Raw genomic sequence first — 16705 nt, 5'->3', positions numbered from 1 at the left:
TATGTGGCTGTGGCTGACCCACCAGTGAGTTGGTTCCAACCTCAGGAGCTCAAACCCAGCAGCAAGGAGAGTCTCTTCTCTGCAGTTTCCGTGTGCTCAGTTGGGTTACATGTCCTTCCCCGAATCAACCCTGTTGACTGGGGTGTAGAATATGCTGATTGATTGGGTTGGGGCTCATGCCCACCATGGGAACTGGGAGCAGAGTCCACTTCACCAGGCCTGTAAGAGCTGAGAGTCAGGTAGGGCTACTTTCATTCCCAAAGAAGATCGGGGCTGAGCCTGGGAGATGGAGGGATGGATGCCAGGCAGGCAGGAACAATAAACATGCCCCAGTGGAGGCACGTCACCTGACTCCCCGCAGTTAGTGTCAGACCACAGGTTTAGGGCAGGGCCTTCAACCTAGCTTCAGACTCCAGCAGCAAATTTGGGGGTCCCTAGGCCACCCACACTTCTGATCAACTGGCTCCAAATCCATGGTTTCTGGAGACCTCCATTTTTTTTTATGAGTCAACTTTTCATTTCCCTGACCAGTACTTCCAGTTGTGTCTCTGATGCTGTGTTTAAAATCTTCAGAGTGCCCCAAAACAGCATTCAGGCTTCCTATATCCAGAGACAGGGACTCAGAGGCAAAAATGGACCAGAGGGCTCCAGGCTGTTTTCAGGTGGGACAGTGGCAGACATTCCTGAGCAAGTCTGTGTCAGCTTTTAACTGAAATGCCTTTAAGCTCTCCATCCCGAAAGTCTTCTGTGGCATCTATGACAGAAATACACTCATCCTCATATGCATAGCTCCGTGGGGGTGGGGGCGAGGTGGGGGCATTACATCAGTACCGGCCAGACTTCTTATTCAGCCGGAAACTGGACTTCTGGTTGAATTTAATAACAAGAAGATGCACAAAACTGGTGAGTGTCCTGGCTCTTCCTCAAGCTAGAGCTCAGTGTGAATGGAAGCACTACCCACGATAAAGGCGAATTAGGCTCTATTAAAAAATAAAAATAAAAATAAAGTTGCTGCTGTCTCTGTGAGCTGCTTCTAAGAATCCAGGGATGCCACATCTTATTCCTCATCCAGACGTGGCCAGTTCCTCAGGCAAAGCTACATGGGAAGCATAAAAACCTTTTGTTAACTTTTGAGGGATATAGATTTTATTTTTTTTAATTTACTTATTTAGTTAGCTGTACTGGGTCTTAGTTTCGGCATATGGGATCTTTTATCTTTAGTTGCAGCATGTGGAATCTAGTTCCCTGACTAGGGATCGAACCCCAGGCCCCTTGCATTGGAAGCATGGAGACCTCACCACTGGACCACCAGGGAAGTCCCTATAGGAAGGATTTTTTTTCCCCCCACCAACAAAAATTATGTATCCACACACACACACTCAGACACATACATATCCATGTTCAAGGAAGGTTTTCTTCTATGAGTTCAGGACTCCAGAATCTGGCCTCCAGGCCGAGAGACACTGCCTATTAACTGCACAGATCCGATAAAGTAACATATTGTATATGGCTTCTCACAACTGAGAGGGCAGGGGCAAAGAGAGTGGATACTTCTGGGGGATTTGCTTTTTGTCTGAAATCCAGTCTGCTCAGCAACACTCCAGGCTCTGGGAGAGGTTCTATGGGTGTGAGATGGTGGATGACCTGATGGTCCCAGCTCACAGTGATTGAGTGGGGACCAAGTAGCATCTCTCACAAAGTCTCTGTGGATTTGGCTTCTAAACACTCTGGCAAGGCCTCAGTCCACAGCAAGTGAGCAATGCTCACTGAAAAGCTAGGAAGGAGAACCAAGTGGGGAGAATACCAGCCCAGTGACACCCTGGGAGTGCACAGCTAGCTGAGGGCACAGCTCACACTCTTGCTGTCCACATGGGAGACAGTCCCATTCTCAGCACCGAAGACAACTTCCTTCTGCTGAGGGGGCCCAGCCAGCGAGGTAGGAAGGTAGCCGGAGGCACTGCAGTCCTTCAGTGATGCTGGCTTGAGACAGCCGATATCCTGCAGTAAAATTCCATTGTCCTCACCACCTGGAAGAATCCTTGTGGGGAGAGGCAGCAGCGCAGGTGACCTGCTCAGAGTGAGCTCAGAATGAATTCAAAACCTCGGTGCAGAAGTCTTTTCTACTGCGGACTTTTCTGCTGTGTGCTAGAACTCAGGTCACTGCCTGTAGACACAGTGTCATCGCTCTCACACTTGCAGAACTTCCTGACAGTAAGTGTCTCCTTCTCATCCAGCTCCTCTAGTTCAACAGCGCTGGAATCAGAAGCCACTAGGATACCTCTGTCCTGTACCCAAGTGAGGTCAGCCTCCCCAGCCTCCGTCTGGGGGTTGGGGGGTGAGGTTTCCTTCCTCATCTCTACAATTCCAACTCCAGCCTAGAGTCAGACTGTATGCCCATTGGAGATTCAGCCCCGTGTCCCTCAGGTTTGATAATTTTCTAGAACACCACACAGAACTGGGGCAAGTGCAGCACTTAGGCTTACAGTTTTGTTATAAAAGATGCACATGAGGACCAGCCAGATATAGGGCGAGGTCTGGCAGGGTCCCAAACACAGAGCTTCCGTGCCTTCTGCCTGTGGAGTCAGGGTCCATCACCTCCCAGCACAGCATCTGTTTGACTGGGAAGCTCCACTGAGCTTTGGTGTCCAAACTTTCTGCTGGAGTTTTGTTTACATAGGCATGATTGGCTGATTCCTTGGCCACATGATCGAACTTTATCTCCAGCTTCCCCCAGCCTCCACTGAAGTGAGGCTCTTATCACCTGGCTGAAAGTCTTGACCCTCTAATCACATGTTTGGTCTTTCTCATGCCCCCATGTAGCATCTTTTCATTAGCATAAACTCAGCTGTGATTGAGAGGCTCATGAGTGAATGATGCTCCAAGGACAAGGAATCTCCTTTTCAGGAACCAGGAACAGAGGCCAGTCAAATTCTCATTGCATCCTGTTCTGTCTTTCTGAAGATTGGTTCTGGGTTTTCATAGCTTCCTTTGAAAAGGAGTCGAACCTAACTAGTCCTCCTTAATGCTGACTCAATTTTCAGCAGACAAACTCTGGTTGGATCTTCTTGGCTCAGACCCTGGTCGGTCCTCTGAAGTTGGGGAGGGATGGAGGCCAGTGGAGCAAAAACATGTCCTTCAGCACATACACAGTTCTCCTAAAAGGGAGGAGCTGGGCACTCACTGCTTTGTGATGATGAGATGGCCGTGCAAAGGCCCTGACGCTGGGATCTCTCATATTCTGGTTCATTACCCTACCGGGACCATTGCTGCAAATGTAAATGTAAATGGTGATGAAGTGGGTCTGGGGTGGGGCTTGGGAGTCTACATATTTATAAGCCACCAGGTGCAATGGATGCTGGTTGTCCAGAGACCACACTTTGAGTAAGAAGGCCCCATGAAAAATCAGTTATATCATCACCTCCTAACCCATAGAGGCCCCGTCTCTCCCTTCCTAATCCTAGCTTCTCAGCTTCTGTTCCTCAACAGCTGGGATTCTGAGTCATGTCAGCTTTTCACGAAAAATAAGGATCCCTGCTGCAAAGGAATGGTCAGTCCATAATGAAACAAGGGAAAATGCATTTGAGTGTCTCATTGGGAGAAGTCATAAGAGACTTCCATTTTACCTCCACAATTTTCCCCCACAGGTCACAGAGTCAAAGACAAAGAAAGTGAGCCGGAAGGGAAGCACTTCTTCCACATCCTCTTCATCCTCCAGCTCCGTGGTGGACCCGCTGAGCAGCGTCCTGGATGGGACCGACCCCCTCTCCATGTTCGCAGCCTCTGCTGACCCTGCAACCCTGGCGGCTGCCATGGTAACTCTGTCAGCAGGATCGGTCCTGTGGGTGCCAGGATGGGGGTGTTCACTGAACCAGTAACGCGCAGCAGAGTCTGATGGCACTGCTGCTGAGAGGCCGGAGTAGATCCTGGAAGCTACTGCAGCTGCTTTTTTTTTTTTTAAGCGTTTAAAATTATTTCATTTCACTCTTTCTATGTTCTTTCCTTTGGATTTTATGTAATTAATTACTTAAGTAATTCGCTAATTTTTCATTTAAAAAATCAAATATTATCAGTGAAGTCAACCCATCCTCACTCTGTTCTCCACTCTGGAGGTCAGCAGTATTACCAGTGTAAATGCATATCATTTAACTTTTTGTTTGTGTTTTCATAGATATTTATGACAATAGTTTTTGAGCATTCACATACATAGTCATATATAAATAATAGCAACAGCAGTAATAACAGTATCGGCTAACAGCATGGCCGGAGTTTTACAGTAAACTCCAAGTTTAGTTCCCATGCTGCTTTGTGCAAGAGATATTATAAGCTTCATTTAAAAAGGACCACACAGAGGAACAAATAAGTTAAGTCACATCCAAGCTAGAATTCAAGTCCTGGCCTGACTTCACCATCATTCTTTGCTGGCATTGCATACATCTGTTTACTTTCTTTTTCTTTTTTAACATATATAGTTTTTTTTAACTTGACCATATGTCTTAGAGAACTTTCTATATTAGTACTTATAGAATAACTTTCTTATTTTGAATCCTGCATTGTATCATAAGGAACAGGACATGCTTTAATTTGCCATGGTGGACACATAGACTGTGTGCATGTGGTGTTTGGTGGTATAGGCAGTGGTGCATTGGTTCCTGAACGTACATAGATCTTGGTGCCCACCCACAAGGGTTTCTATAGGGTAACTTGTTAGGAGTTCATTACTGGGTTAAGGTAATGTGTATGTAAGATTTTGATGGCTACTGCTAGGTTGTTCTCCAGAAAAGGCTTACCAGTTTACACTTTCATTAGCATAGCAGTATGGAGTGCCTGTCCCCTGCATCCTTGCCGACTAGGATAATTATGAGTCATTGAAACCCTTTTTTTTAATCTTTGGCTGTACCTCGTGGCGTGTGGAACTTCCCTGACCAGGGATTAAACCTGCACCTTCTGCCCTGGAAATGTGGAGTCCTAACCCCTGGACCACCTGCAAAGTCCTAAATCTTGCCAATCTGATTGTTGAAAAATAATCTCTTTTACTTTGCCTTTCCTTCATTCTTAATGAGTTTGAGCATCTTTTGATAGGTTTGTTGGCCTTTTGTGGTGAATTGGCTTGAAAATTTTTTATCATAGTAAACCTTTAGACATACCTAATATCAGTTCAGTTCAGTCGCTCAGTCGTGTCCGACTCTTTGTGACCCCATGGACTGCAGCACGCCAGGCTTCTCTGTCCTACACCAACTCTTGGAGCTTGCTCAAACTCATGTCTATCAAGTCAGGGATGCCATCCAATCATCTCATTTTCTGTGGTCCCCTTCTCCTCCTGCCTTAAATCTTTCCCAGCATCAGGGTCTTTTCAAATGAGTCAGTTCTTCCCATCAGGTGGCCAAAGTATTGCAGTTTCAACGTCAGCATCAGTCCTTCCAATGAATATTCAGGACTGATTTCCTTTAGGATTGACTGGTTGGATCTGCTTTCAGTCCAAGGGATTCTCAAGAGTTTTCTCCAACAACACAGTTCAAAAGCATCAATTCTTCAGGACTCAGCTCTCTTTATAGTCCAACTCTCATATCCATACATGACTACAGGAAAAACCATAGCTTTGGCTATAGGACCTTTGTTGACAAAGTAATGTCTCTGCTTTTTAATATGCTGTCTAGCTTGGTCATAGCTTTTCTTCCAAGGAGCAAGCTTTTTAAATTTGATTACTGCAGTCACCATCTGTAGTGATTTTGGAGCCCCCCAAAATAAAGTCTCTCACTGTTTCCATTGTTTCCCCATGTATCTGCCATGAAGTGATGGGAGCAGATGCCACAATCTTAGTTTTCTGAATACTGAGTTTTAAGCCAACTTTTTGACTCTCCTATTTCACTTTCATCAAGAGACTGTTTAGTTCTTCTTTGCTTTCTGCCATCAGGGTGGTGTCATCTACGTATCTGAGGTTATTGATATTTCTCCCAGCAGTCTTGATTCCAGCTTGTGCTTCATCCAGCCTGGCATTTCATGTGATATACTCTGCATATAAGTTACACAGCAGGGTGCCAATATACAGCCTTGACATACTCCTTTCCCAATTTGGAACCAGTCTGTTGTTCCATGTCTGGTTCTAACGATTGCTTCTTGACCTGCATACAGATTTCTCAAGAGGCAGGTCAGGTGGTCTGGAATCCCATCTCTTGAAGAATTTTTCACAATTTGTTGTGATCCACATAGTCAAAGGCTTTGGCATGGTCAAGAAAGCAAAAGTAGATGTTTTTCTGGAACTCTGTTGCTTTTTTAATGATCCAACAGATGTTGGCAATTTGATCTCTGGTTCCTCTGCCTTTTCTGAATCCAGCTTGAGCATTTGGAAATTCACTGTTCATGTACTTTTGAAGCCTGACTTGAAGAATTTTGAGCATTACTTTGCTGGTGTCTGAGATGAGTGCAATTGTGTGGTAGTTTGAACATTCTTTGGCATTGCCTTTCTTTGGGATTGGAATGAAAACTGACCTTTTCCAGTCCTGTGGCCACATCTGAGTTTTCCAAATTTGCTGGCATATTGAGTGTAGCACTTTCACAGCATCATCTTTTTGGATTTGAAATAGCTCAACTGGAATTCTATCACCTCCACTAGCTTTGTTCATTGTGATGCTTCCTAAGGCCCACTTGCTTTTGCATCCCAGGATGTCTGGCTCTAGGTGGGTGATCACACTGTTGTGATTATCTGGGTCATAAAGATCTGTTTTTTCTAGTTCTTCTGTGTACTCTTGCCACCTCTTCTTAATATCTTCTGCTTCTGTTAGGTCCATTCCATTTCTGTCCTTTATTATGCCCATCTTTGCATGAACTGTTCCCTTGGTATCTCTAATTTTCTTGAAGAGATCTCTAGTCTTTCCCATGCTGTTGTTTTCCTCTATTTCTTTGCATTGATGACTGAGGAAGGCTTTCTTATCTCTCCTTGCTACTCTTTGAAACTTTGCATTCAAATGGGTATATCTTTCCTTTTCTCCTTTACCTTTCCCTTCTCTTCTTTTCTCAGGTATTTGTAAGGCTTCCTCACAAATAAGGAGGTCTCCTCCTTGTAAGGCTCAGAGGATAAAGTGTCTGCCTACAGTGTGGGAGGTTCAATCCCTGGGTTGGGAAGATCCCCTGGAGAAGGAAATGGCAGCCCACTCTGGTAACTCTTGCCTGGAAAATCCCATGGACGGAGGAGCCTGGTAGGCTACAGTCCATGGGGTCGTAAAGAGTTGGACACAACTGAGTGACTTTACTTTCACTTTCTTTCCTCCTTGTAAGGATTATTATATTCTACAGTAAAGGCCTTCTGTTCATGCCTTTTTTTTTTTTTTTAACCTTGTTGAGGTATAATTGACAAATAAAATTGAAATGTATTTAAAATGTCCAATGTGATGGTTTGATACACATATACATGTGAAAATATTCCGTACATTGGGTTAACTTGTCTATCACCTCACATATTTACCCTTTTTTTCTTTATGAGAACATTTAAGTTCTACTGTCTAAGTAAATTTCAGTTATCCAGTACTGTTATCAACCCTCATCATCATGGTTACTTATACTTTTTAAAATGATTGCTGGTGAAGAGATTGTCTTGCCTTTCCTTAGGACAACTCCAGAAAGAAACGTGACAGGGATGATAACTCCATTGTAGGATCAGATTTTGAGCCTTGGGCCAGCAAACGAGGAGAAATCCTTGCCCGGTACACTACCACGGAAAAGCTCTCTATTGTAAGTGCCAGTACACTTTTCTTCCAGTGTCTGCTTCAGATGTAGTAGTCAGTTCTTTTTGTTGTTATGATTCTGTGCCTGATTCCAGCATATAGGTTCCCGCCCACTGCCCCTCACCCCACCAGCAATTCTTCAACACAGTTTGGTGTCCTGTAAATCAACTCAATTGTGATACTGGAGAAAGCATCAGATCCCACAGGTTAAGGGCTCAGCCCCACATCAGATGCCAGTCAAGAGTCCATGTTATTACTCTACTTCTGACCAACTATCGATAAGTCAGAGGTTCCCATGACCACCTCTTTGGGTTCACTTATTATTAATTCCCTAGTGACTCAGATGGTAAAGAATCTGCCTGCAGTGCAGGAGCCTCAGGTTCAATCCCTGGGTTGGGAAGATCCCCTGGAGAAGGGAATGGCAACCCACTCCAGTATTCTTGCCTGGAGAATTCCATGGACAGAGGAGCCTGGTTGGGCTAAAGTCCCTGGAGTTGCAAAGAGCTGGACACAACCGAGCAACTAACACTTTGGGCTCCCCTGATGGCTCAGTGGGTAAAGAATCTACCCGCAGTACAGAAGATGCAGGAGTGGTGGGTTTGATCCCTTGGTTGGGAAGATCCCCTGGAGGAGGGAAATGCCAACCCATTCTTGTATTCTTGACTGAAAAATCCCATGGACAAGAACAGCCTGGTGGGCTACCGTCCAAAGGGTCACAAAGACCCAGACACAACGGCTAAGCACACAATAATTTGTTAGAATGGCTCACAGAACTGAGGAATCAGTTGACTCACCTGATTACTGGTTTATTACTAAGAATATTAAAGGATATGAACCAATACGAGACGAGATACCTAGAGTGAGGTTCTGAACAAAGGAGCCTCTGTTCACATGGAGTTTGGTGTGCAGCATGGCAGCATACGGATGTGTTCTGGTTCACCAACCTGGAAGCTCTCTGAATCCCATCTTTCTGGGTTTCTATGGAGGCTTCATTACATGGGAGGATTCGTTAAATTGTTGGCCACTGGTAATTGCCCCTAGTCCCTCTCTCCTCTTGGGAAATCAGGGAGGTGGCACTGAAAGGTTGCTTCCCCTGAGAAACAGCCCTCATCCTTTGGTGCTGCAAAAAAATCCACCTCATTAACATAACAAAAGATCCCTGGATTGTTCTCATCTAGGAAATTCCAAGGATTAGGAGTTTTGTGCCCTGTATCTAGACAAAGACTAAGCATGTATTTCTTATTATAAATCACAGTATCACAATTATGTTGCCTAGTTTCTTTTTCAGTTGATACGTCAGTATTAGTTGGTTTAAAACATGTTGATTGGTTGCTCAAAAAATGTGTTAAGAATCAGGTATCGGGCACAGTTCAGAAAAAGAATAGGAGTCACACAGTCCCATCTCTGGGGGAGGTGAGAGTTATGAGGGGAGGAGAGGGCCATCCTGAAGGTTAACTTCTTACTGTTGTTCAGAGAGTCCCACTGGTGGATTTTCTGCCAGGGCCAGAAGTTCACTGTTTGTTTAGAGGAAGGCCACTAGGTCAAGTTGTTGGCTCATGACCGGGGCTTACCCCGTACTCTGCAAGTTGCTCAACTGGGGTAAGCAGGTTAATGCTTATGTACTTGAGGGCTAGCTTGTAACTGAAGCCTTCCCTAAGGCTTCATCTCTCTTCAGACTGGAAAGATGCCTGGAGGCTGGTGGTCCAGGGCTGTGGCACCTCTGAAGTCCCCAGGGCCCTGACTCTTTCTGTCTTGCTGCTCTGTCTTGCTTAGTGTCACCTCATGTCCAAATTGTTAGACAGTGCAAGGGGAGAAGTGGGATGCACCGTCTCACATTCAAGAACACTTCCTGGAGTTCACTCCACACGTCCAGTTACGTTTGTCTTGAAGGTCATCATGGGCTGTTCACAGTGCATCCATCAGAAATTGGGTCTGTGAGTAGGGAGGAAGGGGTGAACTCAGTAGCAGCTAGGAAGGTTCAAATCCCTTCTTCCAGTCTGTACTTGTTAAAAAGAATGGTGGCAGAATTGCTGGTCTATTTAAATTTTTTTCTTACTGTTTTCTGATTGCATTGAGTTAATATAGAGCCGTGATTTTCAACCAGGAGTAATTTTACTCCCCAGGTGAAATGTGGCAATGTCTGGAGACATTTTGGTTGTCACAGCCATGGGAGTGCTGCTGGTATCTAATGTGGAGAAAACAGAGATCATGCTAAACATCCTGCAATGCACAGGACAGCCCCCCACAACAGTTTTCCACCCCTTAGCATCAGTATTGCCAAGGTTATGAAACCTTGATTTATTAGAGTGCGCTGGAGGCTCTCACAGGCCACCATCGTTCTCAAAATCTTGCTCCTTGTCTCGCTTTGAGAGTCTTGAATTGACTAGAAATGGGAATCTCTAGTAGTTTCTAGTGAGCTGTATCTTCTTCCTTTGAATAAATATTTCTGTTTTTCATTTGGATAAGTAAATGGCTTTATCACAAAACGATGGCTCATGTGGTCTTATTGCTACTTGGATAATAATTTATAAGTTTTTGATATAGAATCCAGTAAGTTTTAAAAAATATTAATAATTGTTTTTTTTTTTTTTTTGCCTCTGCAGAATCTTTTTATGGGATCTGAAAAAGGTGAGTTTTTGTTGTTGTTACTGTTTTGGTGGAGAATTCTCCCATTACCTTTGAAATACCTTTCCAAAGAGAAAAAGTTTGTAGTATCCAATCCTGATGTTTAATTCAGTTGAAGCTATTATTTCCTAGGTTATACATAGACTTAGTAGAATTGAAATACATACTTAGATGATGAATGAAAGAAAAAAAGACCAAAGAGGCTACTACTAGGAGTAAAACAGAAACCTTGATTTTGGGGTTACATGGCGGCAGTCACCCCTCTTGTATGCCACCTCACTGGCTGGGGAATGGTTGAAATTCTCCTTTTTAGAGATTCTTTCCTTTGTTTTACATCTTTATCCCTTAACACAGATCCGCCAATAAGGGGAAACACACATTCAGTTTTACCAGCCACTGGTCCCTGAACACAGCAGTTCTCAATTTATTCTGCCAGGAGACATTGTCTGGACCAGAGCATCTCATACTAGCTTTGCAGCAGGGTCATCTGGGGATAAATATATATTTTTATATATATATAATACATCATATAAATATATGAGTGAGTGAAGTCGCTCAGTTGTGTCCGACTCTTTGCCGCCTCATAGACTGTAGCGTACCAGGCTCCTCTGTCCATGGGATTTTCCAGGCAACAGTACTGGAGTGGATTGCCATTTCCTTCTCCAGGGGATCTTCCCAACCCAGGGCTTGAACCCAGGTCTCCTGCATTGTAGACAGACGCTTTACCATCTGAGCAACCAGGGAAGTTATATATAATACATCATATATATTATATATATAAATATATATTTATATTTCATGCAAATATAGACCACTGGGTCCTACTCTGCTTATCAAAGTAATCTTGCAGAATGGATCCCAGGAATTCCATTTTTGAAGCTCCTGGGTGATTCTGAAGCCATTGACTTAGCTCCTGTATCACTGGGGTGCAGAGGTGCACAGGCGTGCTGTATTGCAAATTGCTGGTGTGGCAGCTACAACTCTGTGTGTTCTCTGCAGATTGAGACAGCACATTAGAAATCAAGAGACTGGGGGCACCTTTGTTATAGGCGTAACTTTGACCCCAAACCATTAAAAAAGTAAATCACAGCATTGCATGTCTCCCAGTTTGGAGGGATCAAAAAGTGACCATATCACTAGCTGGTGAGAATGTAGAGCAACAGGAACCGTCATGTGACGCTGTTGGGAGTATAAAATGACACAACCACTGTGTAAAGCACTTCTGTATTCTCTGTTAAAATTGAAGATGGCCCAACCTTTTTCCTTAGCAGTTCCACTATTAGAGTATACCCTAGATCAGAAAGTGGCACACTGTATCCTCAAGGCCACATCTGGCCCAAATCTGGTTTAATTGTGTAAATTATGTTATATTGGAACAAAGCCATGCCGGTTTGTGTACACATTGTCTATGGCTGCTTTTGTACTCTTGTGTCATAGTTGAGAAGTTGGGGCAGAGACTGTATGGCTCACAAAACCTAAAATACTTATATATAGCCTTCTGGAGAATGCATTGTTTCAACTCTGCCCAAGTCCACGTTTCTTGAAGTGTGGTCAGTGATATCACCTGGGAGCTCATTAGATATGCAGAGCCACAGGCCCTGCTGGACCTACTGAAAATCAAAACCTGCATGTTAACACATTCTTAAGTGATTATTGTAAAAGTTGGAGCCGCACTGCCCTGAGAAAATGCATGCATATAGGAACCAGGAGACACGCACAGAAATGTTCACAGCAGTGTTGTTCACAGGAGCCCCAAACAAGATACAACCCAAACATCTGTTGATGCTAAAATAAGAAATAATTTGTGGTGTATTCACACCATGGAAAATACTAAGCAGCAATGAAAATGAGTTAGCTGCAGTTCTGTGCAACGACGTGGGTAAACTTAATGAACTAAAGTTAGCGGTGAAGCAAGAAAATATACTATCTGGGTGGTGGCTGCGAAGGTTTTATGTTGTTATTGTTCAGTCGCTAAGTTGTGTCCAACTTTTTGCCACCCTGTGAACTGCAGCACGCTAGACTTAACCTGTCCTTTGCTATCTCCTGGACTTTGCTCAAACTCATGTCCACTGAGTTAGTGATGCCATGCAACCGTCTCATTCTCTGTCGCCTTCTTCTCCTCTTAGCCTCAATCTCTCCCAGTATCAAGATCATTTCCAGTGAGTCAGTTCTTTGCATCAGGTAGCCAGAGTATTGGAGCTTCAGCTTCAGCGTCAGTCCTCCCAATGAAGGGTTGATTTCCTTTAGGACTGACTGGTTTGAACTCCTTGCTGTCCAAGGGACTCTTAACAAAGGTTTTATGATGGTCTGCTAAAATGTACAAATATGCACGTTCTGTGATATATTTCAAAATAAAGGGGAAAGTAGAAACCAGGTCAAAAAATCAAATTATTTGGAATCTTAGTAGTTGTTAGTAATTGAATAGTTGTACCATGCTCTCAACTGATCCCAGCAAATCTGCACATTAACACCAGAGCTACGAAACCAGTGCCTTAAAAGAGTGAACTTTAGTTCCTGAGAGTGAGTTCGGTAGGCAGGAGCAAGCGGGCCTCTGGTCTAGAACAGAAACCCCCTTAAGATGGAGAAAGGGTTCTGAAATAGAAGGCTCCAGAGGACAACAGGCAGCTGGGCAGAGAGCCCTGCCCTGTGACTGGCCTATGGCCTGGGGTCCTTTCCTTTTCTTCCCTCCAGTCCCTGCTGATGAGAATCGTGCTGATGGACGAGGAAAGGCGGCTGGCTCACAAGTCCTGTTTGCTTGAAGAGAGGGCTTTGAAGCCCTAGTGTTTCCACTTCTGGACAGTGGGATTGTTGTTCTGTTAGTTGTTAGTACAACAATTCTACACTGTGAGTAAAGCCTGAGAGGGCCTTTTGTTTGAGGAAAACAACTAAATGATGGATTCTTGGCATCCTTCTCTGGACTGCCTTTCTTTAGGAATAAACAAATGATTTAGTGAAAAGTTTGTAAATATCAAATGTCATGGAACCCTTTTGAGGCTGGCCCGCTGTGTTCCCACGAACAGCTCCTAGGCAGAAATGTTTCTAATGAAACTTGGGTTTTGTAAGGATGTTGCTTTCAAAATCTCAGGGAGTTGTCTGTAATAAAATTGTTCCCCAGCCTCTTTATTCATGATGAAGCGTAGAGTGACTGATGCCTTCCTTTGGGGGGATTGGTGACACAGGAAAGCCACCCATGTGACATAAATCCATTCTTTCTAGGCAAAGCTGGGACCGCCACATCTGCAATGTCGGAGAAGGTTCGGACCAGGCTGGAGGAGCTGGATGACTTTGAGGAGGTGAGCGAGTCATTTGCTGAATCCCGGGAGCAGTGATGCTTCTGGTGCTTCTGCCAAGCGAAGTCAATCTCGATGGCTGCTCTCTGATTAATCCTCGAGCTGTGCATTGTGTTCAGGCCTCCTGAGGCACCAACCAGTCCGGGGAAAGATGCCAGTGGTGCGGTTGGCCGAGCTCGGGCTGGTTTTCCGAAGGCGTCCTTCTCACTGTGATACTTGAGCAAACCCAGGGCGTCTGGGGACAGAAGTTAACTGGGGAAGCCAACTGGAATCATCTACTGGGAAGCTGCCTTGTGTAGTGTGGCGTGGACGTGCCTGCTGCAGAGGCTGCTCGCAGCTGCTCTGCTGCTGGAATCTTTCATTAGCCTGCCCGTGCTTTTAAAGAACACGGCTCCTTTGCCAACTCATAAAAATTGACGTATGAATCTAGATTTCTGGATTCTCTTGAATTCCACCTAACTGTGGGCTCACAGTCTCATGTTTAACGTGGATGTGCACCATCCAGATTGCGTAGTTCTCCCTGGCACAGTTCACTCATAAACATTACTAGCCTGGTTCCTGGGTCGGGGTGAGACTGGTAGGTAAGAGGGCAAACTCTGGAGCCAGACCTTGGATTTGAATCCTGGCTCTACTATTCGGTAATTCTGTAATTTGGGACAAGGTGCTTAAGAACTTGAGCTCTGTGCCTCAGTTTACTAATCTGTAAGGTGAATACAGAGGATTACATGAGTTAATGCATGTGAAGTGCTTAGACCAGCACCTAGCACATTGTACAGGCTTTGCAAGTGTTAGCTGATGTCAGCACTGTTCTGAGTCTAGAGGCCTTAGCTTAACTGCTTATTAACAGGGTAGCCTTGGGCATCCATCTTACTGTTCTCATTTCCTCATCTGTAAAATGGAGATAATACAGAGCTGAATGGGAATGCCTTGGAATCACAAAGGTCCATGTAATAGTGGCTTCCCTGGTGGCTCAGATGGTAAAGCGTCTGCCTGCAATGCGAGAGACCTGGGTTCAATCCCTGGGTTGGGAAGATCCCCTGGAGAAGGAAATGGCAACCCACTCCAGTATTCTTGCCTGGAAAATCCCACGGACAGAGGAACCTGATAGGTTACAGTCCATGGGGTGGCAAAGAGGCAGACACGACTGAACAACTTCACTTTCAGTTTTTCTTTCCATGTAATAGCAGTTGCCATTGCTCTGTTCTACATTTTGCCTCTGGTTTCTGGGTCCTTATAGCCCTGAGACCAGAGTTGTTAGCTGCTCAGCAGAGTCTAATAGCCAATATTTTATTTCTCAATTCAGTAATGATGTTTTGAATTAGGGTGCCTGAGAGCCCCAGTCTGCATGTCACCAGCCAACCTTGGCTGGTAGGGAAATGCCAAGGGTTTTATCAAAGCTCTGTTGTCTGTTGAGTAACTGAAACTCACTTGAACTGGTTTATGTGGAAAATAAGGACTGTATTGAAGGGTACACTGAATGCAAGGGCACACAGGCCTGGAAGTAGGAGCTGAAAAACCATCCAGAACCCCGGCAGCTGTCTTCTGCCTCTCTTGGTTCTGTGTAGCCTCCAGACTTTTCCTAGTTCTCCTTTTTTTTTTGTTTTTGTCTTTGTTTTTCTGCAGAATGGTTACCTGGCTTCTCCCTGCTCACAGCAGCAGATGACATGGCTTCCAGGTTAACACGGTATATTTGTCAGGACAAGGCAAGTTTGTAAACAAATGAACCCCGATATCTCAGTGGCTTAATAGAGCAAAGGTTTATTTCTTTTCGCATTACTCACTCAGTGTAGGTGACAGGCATACCACCATCTCATGGTGCTGCCATCTCAACAGATGGTTCCGGGCTTGTCAACAGCAGAGCTGGAGATAGGGTCACGTCTCACTGCCTCAGCCCAGAAGGGACACATGCAGCTCGCTTCACCACCCGTTCGTCCAAACTACTTATGTGGCTCCTCCTACACCAAAGGGGCAGGGAGAATCCTATCTTACTGTTCAAGTGAACATTTGGGATCAGTTCACATTTCCTGAACCTCCTCTTTTATTTCTTTAATAAAGAGTTGTTCCAGCAATCCCACTCCTGGGCGTGTATCTGGAGAACACTCTTAACTCAAAAAGACACATACACCCCGGCGTTCATAGCAACGCTATTTACAATATCCAAGACAAGCAAGCAATGTAAATATCCACCAACAGATGAATGGCTAAAGAAAATGAGGTACATATACACAATGGCATACTACTCAGCCATAAAAAGAATGAAAGAATACCACATGCAGCAGCATGGATGGGCCGAAAGATTATCATACTAGGTGAAGTAAGTCAGGCAGAAAAAGATGAATATCATATGATACCACCTATATGTGGAAGCTAAAATATGATACAAATGAACTTATTTGCAAAACAAAAACAAGCTCTAGACTTACAAAACTTTTTTTTTTTTCCCCCTTAGGGTTACCAAAGGGAAAAGGGTGGAGGGATAAATTAGGAGTTTAGGATTAGCAGATACAAACTACTATATGTAACATAGAGAAACAGCAAGGACTTACTGTACAGTACAGTAAGCAGCTATACTCAGTATCTTATAATAAACTGTAATGGAAAAGAATATGAAGAAGAATATGTATACATACGTGATATAACTGCATCACTTTACTGTACACCAGAAATGAACTCCGTGTTGTAGAGCAGACGTGATATCCACCACACTACGGAACCCTTGCCAGAAATAAACTCAATGTTGTAAATTAACTATACTTCAATTAAAAAAAAAAAAGAGCTCTTCACTTTGAATTCCAGGGAACATTCATATAAAAGGGATTTATATGGATTTATATGGTCTCATGTGATTGTTAGCATGACCTTCACTCCTGTGAGCAGTGTAATCAGCATCTCAACAATTAGCCGAGGATTAATAAGCATGTCCTGTGTGCCAGTGGTACTGGTCTTTACATATGTTGTTCTTTCATCCAAGTGATGACCTCACCTGCTTCTGCCATGGCTTTTTGCTGAGTCTGCTCTCTGTCCTGAATGCACTCTTCTTGATCCAGTTAATACTCCTCCATTGCCTACTTA

The 16705-nt window shown here is 44.3% G+C and overlaps 1 protein-coding gene and 1 pseudogene across 1 annotated transcript in view; one reads left to right on the top strand and one right to left on the bottom strand.

The window, feature by feature from the left end:
- Positions 1 to 1470: 1470 nt before the first annotated feature.
- On the bottom strand, positions 1471 to 2354 carry LOC138076173 (methylosome protein WDR77 pseudogene; annotated as a pseudogene).
- A 1296-nt stretch (positions 2355 to 3650) lies between these two features.
- Positions 3651 to 16705, top strand: part of VPS35L (VPS35 endosomal protein sorting factor like) — a 124642-nt gene continuing 111587 nt past the window's right edge. The window contains exons 1-4 of the mRNA XM_068967220.1: positions 3651 to 3812; positions 7603 to 7725; positions 10322 to 10346; positions 13560 to 13636. Of these exons, the coding sequence (XP_068823321.1) occupies positions 3768 to 3812; positions 7603 to 7725; positions 10322 to 10346; positions 13560 to 13636 (270 nt within the window). The 5' untranslated portion in view covers positions 3651 to 3767. The remainder of the gene's footprint in view (positions 3813 to 7602; positions 7726 to 10321; positions 10347 to 13559; positions 13637 to 16705) is intronic.

The sequence above is a fragment of the Capricornis sumatraensis genome, chromosome 3 (assembly GCF_032405125.1).
Source record: "Capricornis sumatraensis isolate serow.1 chromosome 3, serow.2, whole genome shotgun sequence".
NCBI classification, from domain to species: domain Eukaryota; kingdom Metazoa; phylum Chordata; class Mammalia; order Artiodactyla; family Bovidae; genus Capricornis; species Capricornis sumatraensis.
This window is presented reverse-complemented; position numbering and strand designations above follow the sequence as displayed.